The sequence below is a fragment of the Pelobates fuscus genome, chromosome 4 (genome assembly GCF_036172605.1).
Source record: "Pelobates fuscus isolate aPelFus1 chromosome 4, aPelFus1.pri, whole genome shotgun sequence".
NCBI lineage: Eukaryota > Metazoa > Chordata > Amphibia > Anura > Pelobatidae > Pelobates > Pelobates fuscus.
In genome coordinates this window covers 69,176,380-69,200,545 of record NC_086320.1, presented here as the reverse complement: position 1 = coordinate 69,200,545, position 24,166 = coordinate 69,176,380, and the positions used below count along the sequence as shown (strand labels likewise).

General features: G+C 43.1%; 1 protein-coding gene across 1 annotated transcript; it reads right to left on the bottom strand.

Moving 5' to 3' along the window:
* Positions 1 to 203: 203 nt before the first annotated feature.
* On the bottom strand, positions 204 to 12,869 carry LOC134608468 (carbonic anhydrase 1-like). Its single transcript, XM_063451293.1, has 7 exons — positions 12,567 to 12,869; positions 5,071 to 5,268; positions 4,281 to 4,399; positions 3,508 to 3,603; positions 2,066 to 2,128; positions 1,482 to 1,637; positions 204 to 411 (listed from the first exon to the last, which is right to left on the bottom strand). The coding sequence occupies exons 1-7, from the start codon at positions 12,601 to 12,603 to the stop codon at positions 295 to 297; spliced, it is 786 nt and encodes a 261-aa protein (XP_063307363.1). The 5' UTR covers positions 12,604 to 12,869; the 3' UTR covers positions 204 to 294.
* Between the last annotated feature and the right edge of the window lie 11,297 nt (positions 12,870 to 24,166).

Sequence of the window (24,166 nt, the reverse complement as noted above, 5' to 3'; positions counted from 1 at the left end):
GTCTCTCTTATGGAAAACTTTAGTTTGATAGAACCTCGAATGGCCTACAAATTGCACTAATTATTATTCTGTATTCTTTCCTGTGGTTTCTTAATGCATGACTAAGAAGGTGCTAATTACTGCTGGAAATTATTTCTGAGATGTGAGATGAACACAGTGAGGACAAATATTTTAGTTACTAATTTTTTATATTTTATTTGCATCTCAAAGAATAAACAATGTAAGCATGTGCTACCAACACTCAAAATGATGTACAAATCTATTGGTAGTGCTCCGGGCCCTATTCATCTTTTCTTAAAAAGAAGCTTTGACCACTCTGCCTTTTAATGGCTGCGTAGGACGATTGTTCCTTACAACTGGGCATTGTTTTTCTCCATCAGCTGAAGACAGAAGGCTCCGGAATTGGTTTATCTAAAAGTATAATTCAAATATATCATCAATAAATGCACAAATAAACTATTACTCAGAAAATGTGCAATACAGAATATAAAAAATATTTAGTATATTTAACATGTCTTTACTTTATATCTTAAAAAAATACTCTGTTCCTGAAAACAATCTTTGATTTAAAAAAAAAAAAAAAATGTCCTTTATTGACCCATTTTGAACAGGTAATTGGAAAAAAAACTTTTTTGTGTACTTTGTATCAGTGGCTCCCAACTCCTTTTGGACCAAGACGCACCTACTTTTTTTTTTTTACCTATTCTTCATCAACAGCTTAAAAAAAAAAAGAGAGAGATACCTACTTTTAGAAAAATTTACTTATTACCGTATTTATTCGAGTATAACGCGCACATTTTTTTTACCGATTTTTAATTTAAAATTAGGGGTGCGCGTTATACTCGAATAAATATACCTCCCAGGACCGCCGGGCTCATTACAAGCCCGGCGGTCCTGGGGGGGCGGGCAGCAAGCGTTTACTCACCTCCGTGCAGCTCCTCCAGCTTCCCTGTGTAAATCTCGCGAGACCCGTGGCCAGCTCTGACGCTCTGACGTCGTCAGAGCTGGCCGCGGGTCTCGCGAGATTTACACAGGGAAGCTGGAGGAGCTGCACGGAGGTGAGTAAACGCTTGCTGCCTGCCCCCCCAGGACCGCCGGGCTTGTAATGAGCCCGGCGGTCGGTATTATCGAGCACCCACTCGAATATTTATTCGAGTATAACAAGCACCCTAATTTTAGATTAAAAATCGGTATAAAATTTTATACCGATTTTTTATCGAAAATTAGGGGTGCGCGTTATGCACGTGTGCGCGTTATACTCGAATAAATACGGTAGTTGCCAGATGGGAATCCCAATTTCACTGCAGACAGTTGTTAAAAAATTAAAGGGTTACTCCAAGCATCATGAGCACCACAGCCCATAGTAACCATGCACACTGAAACCCTGCACATACAAATTCCAGGCACCATGACCACTTCAAATTACTGAAGTCATTATAGTTATTGGAGTAACCTTTTAAGAATGTTAGTCTGAATAATACCTGGTCAGCACTGGCACTTATCGGCTCTCTGAATATGACCCACGTTACACACTCAAGCAGTGGAGGATGTGTCAGGGAGCCAAAATAGGTCCAGTAGTCCAACGATGTGGGCAGAAAGGAGGCAGCATCAAAATTAGAAAAAGTTGCTTGTTTGTCCTAATAGAAAGAAAAAAAATACATTAAATGTTTTACATGTTAGGAATATTATAAGTGTGGCATGTGATCTGAAGATTATGAGTGCCAGGAGCTTTTAAAATATATGATGTGGTTTTACCAAAACCAACTGACCGATACTTAAAAATAAAAAAATCTTTGATTCAAGAAGTTTTATATCGAGTGGGTCGTAACACTCCCTTTCCTACCAGCTGGTGTTTAGATAGCATCAGCCTGCCCAGATCATCCAGCAACCTTTGCCCTTTTCACTTCACAGAGAATTTTGTGCACATGATCTCTTCATTTTATTAACTGAATCAATCAGATTGAACTGTACTTTAATAAAGTCTACACCCCTGCCACAGGAAACATTTTGGATGGTACCTACTTTGATATGTGATTACAACTAGAAGAATTCTCTCTTGACTTACCTTTGTTTGAATTAGACCTAGTGCATCAACAACTTTCTGCAGGCCTGGATGGGCTTTGCCAACCTTAAATAAAAAATAAACAGACAGCAATTTCCACATGGTTAGAATCACACATAGAAACACAAATTTAAAAATGTTTGCTCATGCATATTTTTCCAACATGATAAAATACAACACTGAAAAAAGTTAAAGGAAGAACAATCATGTTTTTCTAGTAGGCCACAGAACATCTGGATGTTATCTATCAAAAGTAAAATAAATAGATAAACCAATGAATTTCTTTAAATGTCATAAACTTAACCTATTTTGCATAACTTTCACAATGTTTTAGGGAAGATAAGTCGCTGAAGTCTCAATTAGCCACCGAATGGCAGAATTCATATACAGTATATTAGGTACATTGAATTAGTCTCCCTTCTAATTTGGCTCATCAATGTCGCTAAATGGTTGATGAAGTGGCTATTGTCCTTGAATTTGTACATTTATTTTCCGATCAGTTGAGAAGTAAGGTGGATTTCAATAGGAATTCTGAGAATTCACTATTTTTAATTCAACACAATTCATTATTGAGGAAATTAAATTTGAAGTAGCTGTTGAAGTGAGTATGTAACTTCTATCACTCGTCACATGTCTACAAATAATGGGATGTACATTCTATAGATTTACGCTTAAAAGCACGTCTTCTTATAAAGTGCTTAGCAATAGTAACTATACATGAACTTTGCTAATGAATAAATATTTATTTTTTTCATGAATTTTAAATAAACCTAGTCATTGCATTATTAATGAAATTCAGGTAAACCAAGATGGGATACAAGATGGGATACATTATTCAGATGATGTGATTTTCTCTCTGGTGCCCAAGTCTTTTCATGAGTAACCATCTCTGTCAAATAGGGTATTTCATACTTAAATCACTAATCAATGAATTAGAATGTGATTGTTTCTGTATATGCTACTTCTCTCTCTCTCTCTCTCTCTCTCTCTCTCTCTCTCTCTCTCTCTCTCTCTCTCTCTCTCTCTCTCTCTGTCTCTCTCTCTGTCTCTCTCTCTGTCTCTCTTGGAGGGAGGGTGCTTATAATCCCAACTATATTATTCTGTTTGGGTTAGGAAAACGATTTTACTAGGGTCCTATCTGTTTAATTGGGAGCCCTTGGGATCTTAATTGCTATCTCCTAGTTGTGAGGTCCTAAATGAGGTGAGAGAAGTAGAGAACACAAATTATGAAAGGATAGTGGAATCCATACACATCTTAGTAACATGTTTAATTTATTATTTTAGGCTACAATCACTGAACCATATAACATTTCCTGAACTGTATCACATTGTTATTTCACAGAATTTTAACCAATTTGAAGAGTGATGTAATCCTAAAGGACCAATATTACAATAATTCATTAATTGATAAAAAAAAAAAAAAAGCTATTTATGTTTAAACTAACCTCAATGAATACTGTAAGAACAGTGCATCCATCAGCATTCTTAAGGGCTTCAGCAAAACTGCCATATTTATCAGAATTCCAGTGCACCAGGTGTAACTAAAATGAGATAAATATTAAAGTGATATGATGACAAGACAAAATCCGTTCAAAGAAGAAAAAAAAAAGCAAACCAAATTCTGAATGATTGTATAACTCTTGTCTAGTGTTGCGTTGCATGAAATGTTTGAGAATTCCCAAAGCTCTTGAAAAAGACTTGGTCTGGTCGAACCGTTAGGAGGTACACCTTTGAATATTCAGGTAACACTTTATTGGACAATCTATTTGCTTTTTATATGTATTCCGACTTTGCATTTTTTGGTTTATGATATGGTCAACTTATGTACTGGATAACTACATGCATAAATACTAGGTCTTCTTAAACTGTTGCATTGATCAGTGTAAACTTTTTGAATTGTACAAGTAAGGTTTGTTTGTTTTTTGACACTTTGCAAAAGATCTATTTGTGCATATGATATAAAGTGTGCTTCTGATTAAATATGTAAATGTATATAGTCTTACTTTGCCAGCAGAGGGTGCTGGTACATCTAAGATAGAACTCAAGCATTAGTTGTTTTATGATCTCAGAATTTTTTGCTATGTGCGCCTGTGCTCTTATTCATTAAAATGCTTAAGTTTCACAAAATCCCCAACACAACAGATTTGGAAATATCTTTGTAACAACTCACTGTTGGAGAATAGACCCCCAATGAGAAAATAAACAATGGTCCTATTACCTCCGCAGCATAGCCTTTGCCATTCACAGTGTGTTCTGAGCCAAAGTCATTGGTGGGTCCCCAGTGGAAATGGAACTGGTTGAGACGATAAGTACCCTGAAGAGGTCCACCTCTTACCACTGAAAATAATGGGTATATGCTTGTCATTTAACATCACCTGCTCTGTGTCTAGAGAATGTATTTTATTAAACCAAAGTACAGGCTACCAAGAAAGGAGTTGTTTGCTTTATAACTATCTTTGTTAATGTAAATGTATTATTTTATTTGTTTTGCTTAAATTGAGAAAAGCATTTTTTTATAATCTTCCCCATTGTACCACTACCATACAGAAATTAAAATATATTAATGTGAATTCTGTTGCGTGCTTTCAATGCTTTTTATAAATGTCATCTAACTAAACTGCATAAACATAAGACACCAGCAATATCGGTAGGTTATTTATGTGTAGATGTGCATTGCTTATATAAACGTAACAAGGGTGACAACAATCATCAGTCTGAAAGAGTTGATTTAGGCAAAATCTCTCATTTGAGTTGTAGACTTTTCACATTTTACTCTTGTACCCTAAATTTAGCAAACTGATTGTCAGCGCACTGCATCTCTTAGTTTAATGATTTACCCCTATATTATTATTATTATAAACATTACCACTATTAGCATTTATAAAGCACACGCATATTCAGCAATGCTTTACAATTATTGCAGGGGAGTTATGTAAGGATTTGAAATAGTGGATATATATCATGAGGTGTCTGGCCTAAAGACATTATTTAGTAAAATCTGTGATTACCTGATATGTTCTCTTTGTCCTCAGAGAGCACCTGAAACGAATGACCCACATTGACAATTGATTTAATAGCAGCCGGGCTGTAGTTAATGCTAAGAGACTTCAGTGACGCGTCAGATTTTGCATCGTTGCTTTTGATGTCAATTGGTGACTGGAAATCCCCGTTGGCAATTGGATAACCCTTGTGCCATTGCTCAGGACCTGCAACAAATAAAATCTATATTACAGAAATAGGCATTGGCTATTTTATTTCTGTTTGTGTTGTTTTTCTGTTAGTTTTTTTTAACGTTGGTTAATCATTGTGTGCAAATATCATAAAATGTAAGCTGAATAGTTCAAACTGTAACAAAGAATTTTGAAAACGCTCTCTCTCTCTCTCTCTCTCTCTCTTTTCACTGTAATAGATTGAATAGCAGTTAGTTGTCTGCAAGCGTCTGTATGTCAGGCCTACAGCATGTACTCTGCCAACCTCTGCCAGTGCACAGTGCCACTCATATCTAGTGTCACAATAGCGTGCATTTAAAAACAATTTTTTTTTCACTGTAATAGATTGAATAGCAGTTAATTGTCTGCAAGCGTCTGTGTGTCAGGCCAACAGCATATACTCTACCAACCTCTGCCAGTGCACATTGCCACTCAAATCTGGTGCCACAATAGCATGCATTTAAAACCAAAAAACTTTTTTCACTATTATAGATTGAATAGCAGTTACTTGTCTTCAAGCGGGTGTTTCAGGCCTACAGCGTGTACTCTGCCAACCTCTGCCAGTGCACATTGCCACTCATATCTGGTGTCACAATAGCGTGCATTTAAAACCCAAAAACTTTTTTCACTGTTATAGATTGAATAGCAGTTAGTTGTCTTCAAGCGGGTGTGTCAGGCCTACAGCGTGTACTCTGCCAACCTCTGCCAGTGCACATTGCCACTCATATCTGGTGTCACAATAGCGTGCATTTAAAACCCAAAAACTTTTTTCACTGTTATAGATTGAATAGCAGTTACTTGTCTTCAAGTGGGTGTGTCAGGCCTACAGCGTGTACTCTGCCAACCTCTGCCAGTGCATATTGCCACTCATATCTGGTGTCACAATAGCGTGCATTTAAAACCCAAAAACTTTTTTCACTGTTATAGACTGAATAGCAGTTACTTGTCTTCAAGTGGATGTGTCAGGCCTACAGTGTGTACTCTGCCAACCTCTGCCAGTGCATATTGCCACTCATATCTGGTGTCACAATAGCATGCATTTAAAACCAAAAAACTTTTTTCACTGTTATAGATTGAATAGCAGTTACTTGTCTTCAAGCAGGTGTGTCAGGCCTACAGCGTGTACTCTGCCAACCTCTGCCAGTGCACATTGCCACTCTTATCTGGTGTCGCAATAGATTGCATTTAAAAACCCAAAAACTTTTTTCACTGTTATAGATTGAATAGCAGTTAGTTGTCGGCAAGCGGGTGTCAGGCCTACAGCGTGTACTCTGCCAACCTCTGCCAGTGCACGTTGCCACTCATATCTGGTGTCACAATAGCGTGCATTTAAAACCAAAAAACTTTTTTCTCTGTTATAGATTGAATAGCAGTTAGTTGTCTTCAAGCGGGTGTCAGGCCTACAGCGTGTACTCTGCCAACCTCTGCCAGTGCACATTGCCACTCATATCTAGTATCACAATAGCGTGCATTTAAAAACAAAAAACTTTTTTCACTGTTATAGATTGAATAGCAGTTACTTGTTTTCAAGCGGGTGTGTCAGGCCTACAGCATGTACTCTGCCAACCATGCCAGTGCATATTGCCACCCATATCTGGTGTCACAATAGCGTGCATTTAAAACCCAAAAACTTTTTTCACTGTTATAGACTGAATAGCAGTTACTTGTCTTCAAGTGGGTGTGTCAGGCCTACAGTGTGTACTCTGCCAACCTCTGCCAGTGCATATTGCCACTCATATCTGGTGTCACAATAGCGTGCATTTAAAACCAAAAAACTTTTTTCACTGTTATAGATTGAATAGCAGTACTTGTCTTCAAGCGGGTGTGTCAGGCCTACAGCGTGTACTCTGCCAACCTCTGCCAGTGCACATTGCCACTCTTATCTGGTGTCGCAATAGATTGCATTTAAAACCAAAAAACTTTTTTCACTGTTATAGATTGAATAGCAGTACTTGTCTTCAAGCGGGTGTGTCAGGCCTACAGCGTGTACTCTGCCAACCTCTGCCAGTGCACATTGCCACTCTTATCTGGTGTCGCAATAGATTGCATTTAAAAACCAAAAAACTTTTTTCACTGTTATTGATTGAATAACAGTTAGTTGTCTTCAAACGGGTGTCAGGCCTACAGCGTGTACTCTGCCAACCTCTGCCACTGCACAGTGCCACTCATATCTGGTCTCACAGTAGCTTGCACGCATAGTACCACTAATCCAAAAAAAAAATGAAGGGAAATGTCTCAGTCAGGCAGCATAACACACATGGACGTACGGTGTGATGATGATGATGTTGTACCCGCTGCTGCTTCCTTTGCTGAGTTGTCAGATACAAGTGAAGCGGTTGATGATGACGATGCGTCCATGGATGTCACGTGGGTGCCCACTCGGCAAGAAGAAGAACAGGGCGAAAGTTCAGATGGGGAGACAGAAAGGAGGAGGAGGAAACGATTTGGAAGCAGGGGGAGGTCGTCGCAAGGAGCTAGTGGCACAGTCAGACAGCATGCATCGGCACCAGGGGTCAGCCCGACAGCACGCCAATCAACGCAGGCTGTTGCCACCACCGGAATGCCGTCATTGCAGAGCTCAGCAGTGTGGCTTTTTTTTTGTGTGTCTGCCTCTGACAACAGCGATGCCATTTGCAACCTGTGCCAAAAGAAACTGAGTCGTGAGAAGTCCAACACCCACCTAGGTACAACTGCTTTGCGTAGGCACATGATCGCACATCACAAACACCTATGGGATCAACACATGAGTACATGCAGCACACAAACTCAAAGCCGCCATCCTCCTCCTGGTCCAGTATCTTCAGCCACGTCAACCACTGCTGTCCTCCTTGCCCCCTCTCAACCATCCGCCACTCCGTCTCTCGCCTTGAGCAGTTCCCGCTCATCTGCCCACAGTCAGGTGTCTGTCAAGGACATGTTTGAGCGTAAGAAGCCAATGTCAGAAAGTCACCCCCTTGCCCAGCGTCTGACAGCTGGCTTGTCTGAACTATTAGCCCACCAGCTTTTACCATACAAGCTGGTGGAGTCTAAGGCGTTCAAAAAATGTGTAGCTATTGGGACACCGCAGTGGAAGGTACCCAGATGACATTTCTTTTCACAAAAGGCAATCCCCAACCTGTACTCGATTGTGCAAAAGGAAGTAATGGCATGTCTGGCACACAGTGTTGGGGCAAAGGTCCATCTGACCACTGATACCTGGTCTGCAAAGCATGTTCAGGGCAGGTATATCACCTACACTGCGCATTGGGTAAACCTGCTGACGGCTGCCAAGCATGGAATGCGTGGCTCTGCAGAGGAGTTGGTGACACCGCCACAACTTGCAGGCAGGCCTGCTGCCACCTCCTCTACTCCTCCTACTCCATCCTCTTCCATAACCTCCTCGGCTGAGTCCTCTTCTGCTGCTGCGTCTTGCTCCACATCAACGGCCCCCCTCACAGCTCCCCAGGTACTATTCCACATCCCGGATACGGCAGTGTCACGCCGTCTTGGGTTTGACTTGCTTGAAAGCAGAGAGTCACATCGGACAAGCACTCCTGTCTGCCCTGAACACACAGGTGGAAAAATGGCTGACTCCGTAACAACTGGATATCCGCAAAGTGGTTTGTGACAACGGAACAAATTTGTTGGCGGCATTGAAGTTGGGCAAGTTGACACATGTGCCGTGCATGGCACATGTGTGTAATCTGATCGTACAATGCTTTGTGCATAGGTACACAGACTTACAGGACGTCCTGAAGCAGGCCTGGAAGGTGTGTCGCCATTTCAGGCGTTCCTACACGGCCATGGCGCACTTTGCAGATATCCAGCGGCGAAACAACATGCCAGTGAGGCGCTTGATTTGCGACAGCCCGACACGTTGGAATTGAACACTCCTAATGTTCAACTGCCTGCTCCAACAAGAAAAAGCGGTTAATGAATATTTGTATGACCGGGGTGCTAGGACAGCCTCTGGGGAGCTGGGAATTTTTTTGTCACGTTACTGGATGCTCATGCACAATGCCTGTAGGCTCATGCGTCCTTTTGAGGAGGTGACAAACCTAGTCAGTCGCACCGAAGGCACCATCAGCGACATCATACCATTTGTTTTCTTCCTGGAGCGTGCCCTGCAAAGAGTGCTGGATCAGGCCGTAGATGAGCGTGAAGAGGAAGAGGAAGAGTTGTGGTCACCATCACCACCAGAAACAGCCTTATCAGCATCGCTTGCTGGTCCTGCAGCAACACTGGAAGAGGATTGTGAGGAAGAGGAGTCAGAGGAGGAATGCGGCTTTGAGGAGGAGGAGGAAGACCAACCACAACAGGCATCCCAGGGTGCTCGTTGTCACCTATCTGGTACACGTGGTGCTGTACGTGGCTGGGGGGGAAAAACATACCTTCATTGAGATCACTGAGGAAGAGGAACGGGAAATGAGTAGCTTGGCATCCAACCTTGTGCAAATGGGATCTTTCATGCTGTCGTGCCTGTTGAGGGACCCTCGTAAAAAAAAGGCTGAAGGAGAACGACCTGTACTGGGTGTCCACGCTACTGGACCCCCGGTATAAGCAGAAAGTGGCTGAAATGTTAACAAATTACAACAAGTCGGAAAGGATGCAGCATTTGCAAAATAAATTAAAAAGTATGCTTTACACAGCGTATAAGGGTGATGTCACAGCACAATGGGAATCTAACAGGGGAAGAGGTGAAAGTAATCCTCCTCCTCCCACGACCACGACGGCTTTAAAGTCGTGTTGTTGATGGAGGACATGCAGAGCTTTTTAAGTCCTACGCATCGCCACAGCCCTTCAAGATCCACCCTTAGAGAACGACTCGGCCGACAGGTAGCAGACTACCTCGCCTTAACTGCAGATATCGACACTCTGAGGAGCGATGAAACCCTTGACTACTGGGTGTGCAGGCTTGACCTGTGGCCTGAGCTATCCCAATTTGCGATAGAACATCAAGTGTCCTGTCAGAAAGGACCTTCAGTGCAGCAGGAGGTATTGTCACTGAGAAGAGAAGTCACCTAGGTCAAAAAAGTCTAGATTACCTCACCTTTATTAAGATGAATGAGGGATGGATCCCGAAGGGACTGACAGTGGGCGATAAGTTCGACTAAAAAAGGCCTGATGAGATGAGCTGCCTTGGGCTAAAAATGGTGACCATATGTAGGAGGAACAGTCCCTATTCTGCTCTGTGTCAGTGTGTATCAGGGTGCCTGAGGACAGGTGTCAATCCATATCTGCCAAGTGACCCTATGTATGGGGAACAGTCCCTATTCTGCTCTGTGTCAGTGTGTATCAGGGTCCCTGAGGACAGGTGTCAATCCATATCTGCCAAGTGACCCTATGTAGGGGGAACAGTCCCTATTCTGCTCTGTGTCAGTGTGTATCAGGGTCCCTGAGGACAGGTGTCAATCCATATCTGCCAAGTGACCCTATGCAGAGGGAACAGTCCCTATTCTGCTCTGTGTCAGTGTGTATAAGGGTCTCTGAGGACAGGTGTCAATCCATATCTGCCAAGTGACCCTATGTAGGGGGAACAGTCCCTATTCTGCTCTGTGTCAGTGTGTATCAGGGTCCCTGAGGACAGGTGTCAATCCATATCTGCCAAGTGACCCTATGTAGAGGGAATAGTCCCTATTATGCTCTGTGTCAGTGTGTATCAGGGTCCCTGAGGACAGGTGTCAATCCATATCTGCCAAGTGACCCTATGTATGGGGAACAGTTCCTATTCTGCTCTGTGTCAGTGTGTATCAGGGTCCCTGAGGACAGGTGTCAATCCATATCTGCCAAGTGACCCTATGCAGAGGGAACAGTCCCTATTCTGCTCTGTGTCAGTGTGTATCAGGGTCCCTGAGGACAGGTGTCAATCCATATCTGCCAAGTGACCCTATGTAGGGGGAATAGTCCCTATTATGCTCTGTGTCAGTGTGTATCAGGGTCTCTGAGGACAGGTGTCAATCCATATCTGCCAAGTGACCCTATGTACGGGAAACAGTCCCTATTCTGCTATGTGTCAGTGTGTATCAGTGTCCCTGAGGACAGGTGCCAATCCATATCTGCCAAGTGACCCTATGTAGGGGGAACAGTCCCTATTCTGCTCTGTGTCAGTGTGTATCAGGGTCCCTGAGGACAGGTGTCAATCCATATCTGCCAAGTGACCCTATGTAGGGGGAATAGTCCCTATTATGCTCTGTGTCAGTGTGTATCAGGGTCCCTGAGGACAGGTGTCAATCCATATCTGCCAAGTGACCCTATGTAGGGGGAATAGTCCCTATTATGCTCTGTGTCAGTGTGTATCAGGGTCTCTGAGGACAGGTGTCAATCCATATGTCAAAGTGTCAATATGTCAATCCATATCCATTGTGATTTAGGAATGTTAGGTGATTTATGCCCTTTATGGATTAAAACCAGACTCTGCATCAACTGTGTAATTTTCCATGGGAGTTTTGCCATGGATCCGCCTCCGGCATGCCACAGTCCAGGTGTTAGTCCCCTTGAAACAACTTTTCCATCACTATTGTGGCCAGAAAGAATCCCTGTGGGTTTTAAAATGCTGGTATTCAGTAGGGAACTTTTACTATCAAAAAAGATTCCTATGTGGGTGTTAGGTATTACAAGGTTGTTACACTGTTAATTATATTTTTTCGTTTCCCTTTGTAACATTTAAATTTGAGGAAATGGGTAGAGACTATCTGTGGAATGCAAAATCTTGTGCATGGAACCCATACATACATACGTGATGAGGTAGACACATCACATGATATAAAGTAACCGAGAATGGTTTAACCTTTCAGCTGGAGGAGAAAGAGGGTGCAGCTTATGGGGAATCACTTTGCATGTCACCAGACAATTGAGACGCTACATCAAATAGTTGATCTGCAGGATGGAGACAGCTGAGTGTGGGAGGTTGCACTCACAAATCCACCAATGATAATAGAATATGGATGCTTTATAAACAGGCATGTTGGTGGGTAGTGTTTTATTATTTTGTGTTTAATTGTGTTTTTATTGCTATTGTCCCTGAGGAAGTTTATTTGTTAGACGAAAGAGTTCCACATATTTTGTGAGTGCAAAAGGACACACAATTTCACTCTGAAAGTATGCCATCAGATCGTTCTTGTTAGATTATAAAATATACTAAAGTAAGAATTGTCAGAAATCAAACGGCTTCTACTATAATTTACTTAAATTTGAAATTCAAGTTACATTTTCATTACATGCCTGATAATCCTCATTTTAGTAAATAGCCCTGCATGTAATAAACACACTATAAGTACTATACTCACTATAACAAAATTAAAGAAGATTCAACCTACCATTGTGTGCATCATATCCCCAAGTTCCACCACTCATGGTTGCAGATTGTTGCTGAGTTGATGCTACTGTCCTTTCGGTATGCAGGTAGTGAGCATGATTTAATGATTGAGTTTATATAGGCTTCACCATGATTACTTTATAGTCAGTTAATTGTCTTGCATTGCTTAAAAATCATGTGATGCACTATAAAATGCAAGAAAGACGTCATGAGGGCTAGCCAAAATAATGCAGCTCTCTTGTAAATTGATGCAACGGAGCAACATTTTGTTGCTATACATAAAAAAGGCTTGTTCTAAAAGTCCCTGGAAAGTACAATATGCGATTCATTGATTTAACTAAAGGAATGAGTGGTGTTTTACAATTTTATATTTATCCTCTTCAGTCCGGCTTCCGCCCCATCCACTCTACTGAGACTGCCCTTATCAAAGTCACTAATGACCTTATCATAGCTAAATCTAAAGGTCACTACTCCATACTAATTCTTCTTGACCTCTCCGCTGCTTTTGACACTGTTGATCATGTTCTCCTTCCGCAAACCCTTCAATCACTCGGTCTCTGTGTCCTCTCATGGTTTTCCTCCTATCTCTCCCAACACTCATTCAGCGTCTCCCTTTCTAATGATACCTCCACCGTTTGTCCTGTCTCAGTTGGAGTCCCACAAGGCTCTGTCCTTGGTCCCCTTCTATTTTCTCTTTACACTGCCTCTCTTGGCAAGCTTATTACCTCTTTTGGATTTAAATACCACCTGTACGCTGATGACACCCAGATATATCTCTCCTCCCCAGACCTCTCCCCTGATGTCCTGCAACGTGTCACCTCTTGCCTTTCTTCTATCTCTGATCTTCTTCTTTCCGCCGCTCGTACCCGTACGGCCAACTCACGCTTGATGAAATATATCAACAATGACCGAATTTTGCAATCATTCGGCCCTTTATGCAGCTGGATGGTTTTGCCTATTCAGTATGAGACATGGGTGGAGGTCGGGGGAGGGAACAATAGATTCTGCAACCCTCTAGTAGTTATATTAGGGCCCCCACCCTTCACCCATGAGTAGGAGACATGGGGAAACTAGGTCCACCTCATTAATATATTTAAAGTAGCCCCACCCTCTCATACTCTTGACCGGAAGCCCCCACCCGATGCCTACCACAGAAAATGACGCCTCCAGGCCTGGATTTATTTAATTTGATATGGGTTTCAGCCATCTGGTGGCATTCATAAAGTGTTAACTGGTTCATATACATACATAAACATGGCCTATTATGGGATTTCCAAGAACCAAACCTACATATGCTCATTGTGTAGACTGTGGTACAAGGAGCTCCGCTGTCTTCAGAGTCACTTCATTCTGCTCATGTCTGTTCTAAAGATATGCTATGGCCTCAATTATCTAGCTGACTAGTTAAATGTATGTCTTTACACAACATAAACTGTATTACATTTGAAAACAAAGGCCAGAAAACACCGACAGGGTTATTTACTAAAACAAGAATTCAATGAGAGTTTCAAATATAAAGTCATAGTAGCCGAACTAAAACAATACATGAGAGAATATTTCCAGCTCAGCTATTTTGACCTTAAATTTGAAATGTACTTTTAATTCACCTTGAGTTCTAACTCTATTGCAAAATCCTGGAACGCTAAAGGCTTTGTTACCCATGTGCATTATAGCCAAGTCATGATGACAGAGTCATATCATACCGCCAGATGGGTTACACTAAAAAACACATGATTGCACATATTGGGATTTTATGAGAGTAGCTATAATGAAATCACTCATAGATACCATATTAAAGATTTTATTACCTTAGATGCTTTTAGATTTCTTTCTTTACTCTGGTTACAACTATTTTACAATGACTTACTGTACAGTTGACATATTCTTGTAGATAATCATGTATATGTAAAACTGGAGTACTTTGACATAGTTGGCAGGCCATTTTTTATGGCCATGATTGGACTAAAATACAGTTTTTTATTGCAGGTGTTTTTATGTAAGCATGATAAAGTCAAGAAGTTTGTTTTATATTGGGTCTGTACATTTTCCTGTATAATACCAAATATATGCCAAATGTGTCCAGTTTCCTACATTTCTCTTGGTTTCCATTAGATATTTAATATCCATTTCTATTGTTTTATAATAACATAGTTTTTTAACAGGACGTGTAATTATCTGTAATCACCTGTCTTTCCTGGCAAGAAAGTGTTAAACACGTGCTCCACTTTATCTTTAAACAGTGCTGTCTTTTTTTATTAAGATGGAATAAACGCACCTGTATAATATAATAGTGATTGAGCAAATTGTTTTTGTTTCCTTTTTCTTCTCTTGGCGACTCGATCTTTATAATATAAATGTAGCAGGAGGAGAACAAAAACCAGTACAGATGATAAACTGTGCCCAAGATGACATAATCCTTTAAGTGTGATAATATTTCAAAATTTGTATATCAGAGGGGGCCTTCTGTTATAGAGTCCTGAATACCTCAAAATCAAAAGAAACAGCAAAAATACAATAGTAAAATGTATATTGAGTATATATAGCAAACATGTAATAAAGGCACACTCACACTTTATATAGCTACTAAGAGCTCTACTGTATTCAGCGTGAATGGTACAGTCCCTGATTTTCCTTTTTGCAGTGATAGTGGCATATCTCCAAAGAGTAGCATAGAAGGCACTGGCGGATCCAGGGGGGGGCAACAGAGCAATTTCCCCCCCCCCCCCCCCGAGAATCCAAGGTTCTCCCTCTCCCCTGCTGGCTAATGCAGGGCTGGCGCTGTCCAAGCGCCAGCCCTGCAATGTGCCTTCATGGACCGGAGGGGAGATCAGAGATCTCCCTCTCCAGTCCGCAGGCACTGTTTGCTGGCCGCTGGCAGTGGAGGGAGAGAGAGGACCCGGGGGAGCTCAGTCTGCAGCTCCTCCAGGTCCTTCTCTCGCGAGCATGGAGCGTTACCATGGCAACACTCCGGATCTTGCGAGAGTGAACTCTAGCCCTAGAGACCGGGCCTAGAGTTCACTCTCACCACATGGACCACCAGGGATTCCCCACCGGACCACCAGGGATCGAGAAATGTCCCCCCTCCTCCCTAAACAAAGGTAAGAAGGGAGGGGGGGGCATTATGTATATTTTAAATAAATAAAAAAAATCATTTTATCAAATAAAAAAAAACATTAAAAAAGCCCCCCATCCTTATCACACACATACCCTACACACACACACACACACACACACACACATATGCTGCCCCCATACACACTGCACACACACACACACACTGCCCCATACACACTGCACACACACTGCCCCCACACACACACTGCCCCCATACACACTGCCCACACACACACACACAGCCCCCCCCACACACACAGCCCCCCCCACACACACACATCCCCCCACACACAGCCCCCACACACACAGCCCCCACACACACATTGCCCCCATACACACACACACACACACACATATTGCCCCCATGCACACACACACACTGCCCCCATACACACACACTGCCCCCATACACACATTGCCCACCATACACATACACTACTGCTCCCACACACATACACTGCCCCCATACACACACATTGCCCACATACACTGCCCCAATACACACACACCCTACACACATATACACACAAACTCCCCCATACACACATTGCCCCCCACTCACACTGCAACGCACACACACACACTGCCCCCAACACACACTGCCGTCCTCACGTACACACTGCAACTTTCTCACACACACACACTGCTCACACAGTCCTTCTTACACAAACACTGCACCCCTGCTCCTATGCCTTACTACAGCCCCATTTCCAAGCAGACCTCAGGTAAGTTGTCAAACTGTTCTTAAACGGTTTGACTACTTACTCTGGTAGGGGGTCCCGGCACTACTGGCACCATAACCACTACACAGAGCTGTAGTGGGTATTGTGTCTGGATTATTTCTCTAAATAATCTGCAAGTGCCCCTCCCGAGGTCAGGCTCTGGATCCGCCACTGATAGAAGGAGAAAAATCTGCCAAGGACTCCGACATGAGTTATGCGCACAAAGGTTTCCAACAAAAATGGAGATAGTGCCCAGTGTTTTTAGCCTGCAGAAAAAAATTGCCTTTGTAGTACAAAAGGACAGCACTCATGAGTCTTCTGAATAAAATGTAACTATTATTTGGATCGACTTTCAATTTAAAATAATGTATCAGGATCCAAATTCAAAGTGAATTTCTAATTTAAGGCAAAATATCCAAATTGGATATCTGAAGTCAGATATCCATCCAGTGTTGGCATAAAATTTTACATTCACTGTGAATTCTCATTTTAGTGACCTTTGTTAGTGCCTTAAGCTGTAACCTGCTAAGATCAAGCAATGGTATTCCCCTCCAGTCCTATATTTGTTCAGTATGTACAAACCCCCAATGAACCTGCAGCCTCCTATGATTCAGTGATGCTAGTGCTACACTGTCTGAAGCCATAAACTTTCAAATTTAATTAATTTTATTTTCACTTGCTCGTTTAAAGGGGAGCTGTCACTTCCCAATTTCTTTTTAATAATATGTATACTTATCCCTGCATTTGTGAGGTGTAACATTTTAATCAAAATGGATCTGTCACTTTGCAGTATTTTCATAAATATATTCACGGAAATTCCTGCGTTGCCAAATACTGGAAATCATTGAAATGCCCAAGCTGGATAGAAGTTAAAATACAAATAAAAAGTGTTGTCGCAAACCCGAAATTTTCGGTTCGCAAACGGCGAACGCGAACTTCCGCAAATGTTCGCGAACCGGCGAACCGCGCGAACCGCCATTGACTTCAATGGGCAGGCGAATTTTAAAACCAACAGGGACTCTTTCTGGCCACAAAAGTGATGGAAAAGTAGTTTCAAGGGGACTAACACCTGGACTGTGTCATGCCGGAGGGGGATCCATGGCAAAACTCCAATGGAAAATTGCACAGTTGATGCAGAGTCTGCTTTTAATCCATAAAGGGCAGAAATCACCTAGCATTGACACCTGTCCTCAAAGCCCTGCCCTGCTACACACTGACACAGAGCAGAATAGAGACTGTTCCCCGTCCTCAGAGACCATGATACACACTGACACAGAGCAGAATAGAGACTGTTACCCTTACATAGGGTCACTTGGCAGATATGGCGGGGTCGTGGGAGGGGGAGGATGACTTTCACCTCTTCCCCTGTTAGATTCCCGTTGTGCTGTGACATCACCCTTATACGCTGTGTAAAGCATACTATTTAATTTGATCAGCATGGCCACTTGAGTTTTTATAGTTTTCACGCTGCTTGTAGTTTATATATGGTTCACAAAAATCAAACAAACGATAAAGTAAACGTGTAAGGATTCAGAATATTCTTTCAAACCCTTACACATTGTGTGTACGTATTTTTTGTCTTAAGTTTGTGGCTTTAAAGAGGTTTACGTTGTTTCTATGATGTGCATAACATGTTCTTGTAAATGTTTGTTAAATTTTTCCTGGAATTGTAATTTTTCAATCTGAATAAAGATAGTCAAATCCCTGATACACACTGACACAGAGCAGAATAGGGACTGTTCCCCCTACATAGGGTCACTTGGCAGATATGGATTGACACCTATCCTAATGATCCCTGATACACACTGACACAGAGCAGAATAGAGACTGTTCCCCCTACATAGGGTCACTTGGCAGATATGGATTGACACCTGTCCTCAAAACCCCTGATACACACTGACACAGAGCAGAATAGGGACTGTTCCTCCTACATAGGGTCACTTGGCAGATATGGATTGACACCTGTCCTCAAAACCCCTGATACACACTGACACAGAGCAGAATAGAGACTGTTCCCTGTCCACAGAGACCATGATACACACTGACATAGAGCAGAATAGAGACTGTTCACCGTCCACAGAGACCATGATACACACTGACACAGAGCAGCATAGGGACTGTTCCCCCTACATAGGGTCACTTGGCAGATATGGATTGACACCTGTCCTCAAAGCCCCTGATACACACTGACACAGAGCAGAATAGGGACTGTTCCTCCTACATAGGGTCACTTGGCAGATATGGATTGACACCTGTCCTCAAAACTCCTGATACACACTGACACAGAGCAGAATAGGGACTGTTCCCCCTTCATAGGGTAACTTGGCAGATATGGATTGACACCTGTCCTCAAAACCCCTGATACACACTGACACAGAGCAGAATAGAGACTGTTCCCTGTCCACAGAGACCATGATACACACTGACACAGAGCAGAATAGAGACTGTTCACCGTCCACAGAGACCATGATACACACTGACACAGAGCAGAATAGGGACTGTTCCCCCTACATAGGGTCACTTGGCAGATATGGATTGACACCTGTCCTCAAAACCCCTGATACACACTGACACAGAGCAGAATAGGGACTGTTCCTCCTACATAGGGTCACTTGGCAGATATGGATTGACACCTGTCCTCAAAACCCCTGATACACACTGACACAGAGCAGAATAGGGACTGTTCCCCCTACATAGGGTCACTTGGCAGATATGGATTGACACCTGTCCTCAAAACCCCTGATACACACTGACACAGAGCAGAATAGAGACTGTTCCCTGTCCACAGAGACCATGATACACACTGACACAGAGCAGAATAGAGACTGTTCACCGTCCACAGAGACCATGATACACACTGACACAGAGCAGAATAGGGACTGTTCCTCCTACATAGGGTCACTTGGCAGATATGGATTGACACCTGTCCTCAAAACCCCTGATACACACTGACACAGAGCAGAATAGAGACTGTTCCTCGTCCACAGAGACCATGATACACACTGACACAGAGCAGAATAGGGACTGTTACCCCTACATAGGGTCACTTGGCAGGTATGGATTGACACCTGTCCTTAAAGCCCATGATACACACTGGGGGGAGCTACTGTCCTCCCCAACCCCTGCGCGGTGGGTGGGGGCCATAAATCACAATGGGGGGACCTACTGTCCTCCCCCCGGCCCCCATCCCTGCGCAGTGGGTGGGGGGCATAAATCACAATGGGACGGACCTACTGATAGGAGTGGAGTATTGTTCATATCAGTTTAATACCTTCCGCGTCTCCTATCAGTGGACGTGTAAATGGCAGAGATTTTTAATTGTTGAATCACCTCCCCTTTTTAGGCCAAGGTGGGAGGATGCTTAGACCACTGGTATATTGGTGCCATCTTGGAGGATTTTTTTTTGGTTTGGTTTTTGAAGCCACAGTGCTGCACCAGTGGGCCTAAAAATTAGGCATGTACACATGCCTGAAAAATTTGGTATTGTTGCAGCCGCTGCTGTAGCAGCGGCCAGAAAAATTGATGTTTGTTTCACAGGCAGAAAGTGCCCTAAAACATGGCGGCTTGAACCCTAGTTGGTGGCGGATAAGTCACGCAAGTCAAACGTCATTCAGAGCTAAAATACAGCAGCGTGTGGACCATTTTTAGCCCAAGGCAGCTCATCTCATCAGGTCTTTTTTAATCGAATGTATCGCCCAGTGTCAGTCCCTTTGGGATCCATCCCTCATTCATCTTAATAAAGGTGAGGTAATCTAGACTTTTTTGACCTAGGCGACTTCTCTTCTCAGTGACAATACCTCCTGCTGCACTGAAGGTCCTTTCTGACAGGACACTTGAAGCGGGGCAGGCCAGAAGTTCTATCGCAAATTGGGATAGCTCAGGCCACAGGTAAAGCCTGCACACCCAGTAGTCAAGGGGTTCATCGCTCCTCAGAGTGTCGATATCTGCAGTTAAGGCGAGGTAGTCTGCTACCTGTCGGTCGAGTCGCTCTCTGAGGGTGGATCCCGAAGGGCTGTGGCGATGCATAGGACTTAAAAAGGTCCGCATGTCCTCCATCAACAACACGTCTTTAAATCGTCCTGTCCTTGCCGGCGTGGTCGTGGGAGGAGGAGGATGACTTCCACCTCTCCCCCTGTTAGATTCCCGTTGTGCTGTGACATCACCTTTATACGCTGTGTAAAGCATACTTTTTAATTTATTTTGCAAATGCTGCATCCTTTCCGACTTGTTGTAATTCGGTAACATTTCCGCCACTTTCTGCTTATACCGGGGGTCTAGTAGCGTGGACACCCAGTACAGGTCGTTCTCCTTCAGCCTTTTTATACGAGGGTCCCTCAACAGGCAGGACAGCATGAAAGACCCCATTTGCACAAGGTTGGATGCCGAGCTACTCATTTCCCGTTCCTCCTCCTCACTGATGTCATTGAAGGTATGTTCTTCCCCCCAGCCACGTACAACACCACGGGTACCAGATAGGTGACAACGAGCACCCTGGGATGCCTGTTGTGTTTGGTCTTGCTCCTCCTCCTCCTCCTCCTCAAAGCTACATTTCTCCTCTGACTCCTCTTCCTCACAATCTTCTTCCAGCATTGCCGCAGGTCCAGCAAGCGATGCTGATAAGGCTGTTTCTGGTGGTGATGGTGACCACAACTCTTCCTCTTCCTCTTCACGCTCATCTACAGCCTGATCCATCACTCTTCGCAGGGCACGCTCCAGGAAGAAAACAAATGGTATGATGTCGCTGATGGTGCCTTCGTTGCGACTGACTAGGTTTGTCACCTCCTCAAAAGGACGCATGAGCACTTGAGGCGGGATGTGGACTGGGGACAGGGAGCACGTGGTGTCGTTTTGAAAGGGCGCCGTCCTCCGCGTGAAATAGGGCCGTGAGTAATGACGTCACGGGTAGCCTGCCCATAGTATCGCATAGGGTGGAAGAGCTGATAGGACATCTGAAACGTATTGGGATGGAGATGCTTAATTGTTCTCCAAAATGCTTGACACCACCTCATAGTGAATCTCTGCAAACTTTAATACCATCAGAGGAGGAAGAATGTGGCAGCCCACTGGGATTATTCGAAAAATTTCAAATTGATGATTTTCCAGACCCTGGGGTTGACATTAGTCCAGATTTACATCTAGTGACCCATGAGGATTTTCCAGGCACTACTTGTGAAATAAAGACAGATAATAAAGTGAATGATCCTTCTCCTTGGGACTTGCACCCTGTCGTTGAAGGTGGAGTAGGCAATGGCAAGAGCATGCTGTGGGTAGTCAGTGCAAACACTCTCTTCCCGGTGAATAATGAGGAGACTAACTATGATGACGTTATTTGCGTTGAAAGTAATGATGCCAGAGATCTTTTGAAACCATATGGAAGGAACGAATTGGTTAAAAGAAAGGCAAGAGACCACCTGCATATAGACAAGAATACGTATAAGAGAAAGAAGAGAACAGGTGAAAAAGAGAAGCTGCAGACTGCCTATCTGCAAATAGTTGAGTTATGTCCTGAAGATGTCCGTGTTACCACAGTGCAGACTCTGTTTGATACACTACTGAGGAGAGTCAGAGAAACCCCAGATCTTCACGTATTGGATGAGTCGGTGCGTGGAGTTGCAGAGAACGTAGAACAAGAAATATTTAAACTTTTCCTGTGTACTGACAGCAGATATAAGAATAAATACCGGAGCCTCCTTTTCAATTTGAAGGACCCTTAAAATCAGATCCTGTTCCGTCGTGTGGTCCTTGGTGAAATCACCCCACAGTGTTTGGTTCTAATGAGTGCAACGGAAATGGCTGCACAGGAGCTGGCCAACTGGAGAATTCAAAAGAGAAAACATGCACTGGAACTAATCGAGAAAGAGGAAAGACAGCCATACCAGATTCAGATGACAAAGCTGACACACAAGGGGTTAATTGAAATTGATACCGTGCCCGATCAGAACTTGACCCTAGAGGATCTGTCTGATTCTGTGTGGCAGCCTCAAGATTCTCAGCAGGATTGCATCTCAGAGAAAAGGGACACAACATCCCAACACAAGAGCCACCTTTTAGATCAGGACTGCCTTATATGCAAAGGGCTGATAAACCCCCCAGGTGATGCTGACTTAAGCCAATGGGTAATTACCAAGAAACCAGAAAAAATATGGAAACACCATATAACTAATGGCAATCAACATTCTTCATGCATTGAAAAGAAGAACAAGAAATTGTATGATCCAGATACTAGACTCACAGATCCAGCAGACTCAAGTGTGTGGAAGGGATTCCTTCACATGTTCTCTATAAAGCAGTTTAAAGTTACAGCCACGCCAGAGTCTGGTTATAGCAGTCATCTTTGCCAGGATTTACCAAAAGTGTTAACATCCGAAGGATGCATTTTGCAAGAGTCTGTTTGGGAATATGTGGATCGTATCTGGCCAGAGTGCACCAAGGACATGTGTGTGATCCGACTGAATCAAAGAACGTCAAGTGATGCAGTTTCATATGCTCGGCTGTATTCTTATCTTTTTTTTTTCAATTTGACAATTTTTATTTTGCAGTCATGCGGGGTACAGAAAAAAGATAAGGGTGGGAACAGTAAATCAAGGTTTACATATCATACAACATAGTCAACAGTGTATCTCCATTTACTTTCAATCACATCTTATGAGCTTTTTCTTAGTTGCATGGGGTTGGGGGAAGGTGGGGAAGGATAAGGGATGGTTGCCAACAGTAACTTAGCATTATACATATTGTAAGGTCATTCAAACCATTTTTGAGCTATGCCCCTCTGTGTTCTAGCATTCGCCTCCTCGAGACAAAGTACCTTTCCCTCATGGGTTTTAATTAAGCCTCTGTTAAACCTGAGAAGTAGCCTGTGTTGTGGTTTTGGTTTGTGTGTGCTCCCAATATTCTTTCCACATCAAATTAGCTTTTGCCATTGTCTGGTTCATTCCCTTTTGTTGTGCAAACATCGTTTCATATTGCCAATTAGTATGAATTTGGTTGAGAAGAGCGTGGTGGGTTGGTGGTGTAGGTGATTTCCAAAGCCTGGCTATCACTGTTGCTGCTGATATCAGTATGTGGTAGGTTACTGCCCATTGGGCCCTAGACATGTCCTCTGGAGGGATAAATAAGAGGTACGTCTCGACAGTGGGCTCCGTGTCTGAGTTTGTGGATTTCTGAATGAGTTGTGTAACCTTACGCCAAAAGGGCAGCAATTTATCACATGACCACCATATGTGTAACATCGTCCCCACCTTGGCTTTGCACCTCCAGCACTGGTTAGTGGAGGTTTGAGGCCATATTTTGTGTATTTTATCAGGTACCAGGTACCAACGATACAGTATTTTCCTTTGGAGTTCTAAATGGCCAGTGCATGATGTGATGCCTCGGTGTGAAGAGTAGGCTCTCTCCCAGCTTTCCTCATTAATTATGTGTTTCAGTTCTTTGTGCCAAGCCTGTTTATATGTGAGTTTTACTTTAGGTTGTGAATGTATTAGGGCTTTATAACACAATGAAATCACTTTTTTGGGTGGTAGTGCGTTCGTGCATATTTTCTCAAAGCCAGAGAGTGTTTGGTGTTGCGTAAGGGCATGCGGCTGAGGGTTGGTGCCTGTTAGATAAGATTTAAGCTGTAAGTATGGAAATAGCATTCGGTGTGGGAGGTTATATGTTTTTTGTAATACCGGGAACTGCATGAGCTCCGCTTTATCATACAGCTGTGCAATATATTTAATATCATGCTCTAGCCACTTTTTGTGATCCAGTGTGGGTATCGTTCTCG

What these genes read in the sequence shown, in the direction of transcription:
- LOC134608468 (XM_063451293.1), bottom strand. Translation starts at nt 12,603, where the DNA reads ATGAGTGGTGGAACTTGGGGATATGATGCACACAATG. An exon ending in GGACAAAGAGAACATATCAG is followed by an intron (nt 4,400 to 5,070) that starts GTAATCACAGAT and finishes CATTATTTTCAG; the next exon opens with TGGTAAGAGGTGGACCTCTT. An exon ending in GCAAAGGCTATGCTGCGGAG is followed by an intron (nt 3,604 to 4,280) that starts GTAATAGGACCA and finishes ATCTCATTTTAG; the next exon opens with TTACACCTGGTGCACTGGAA.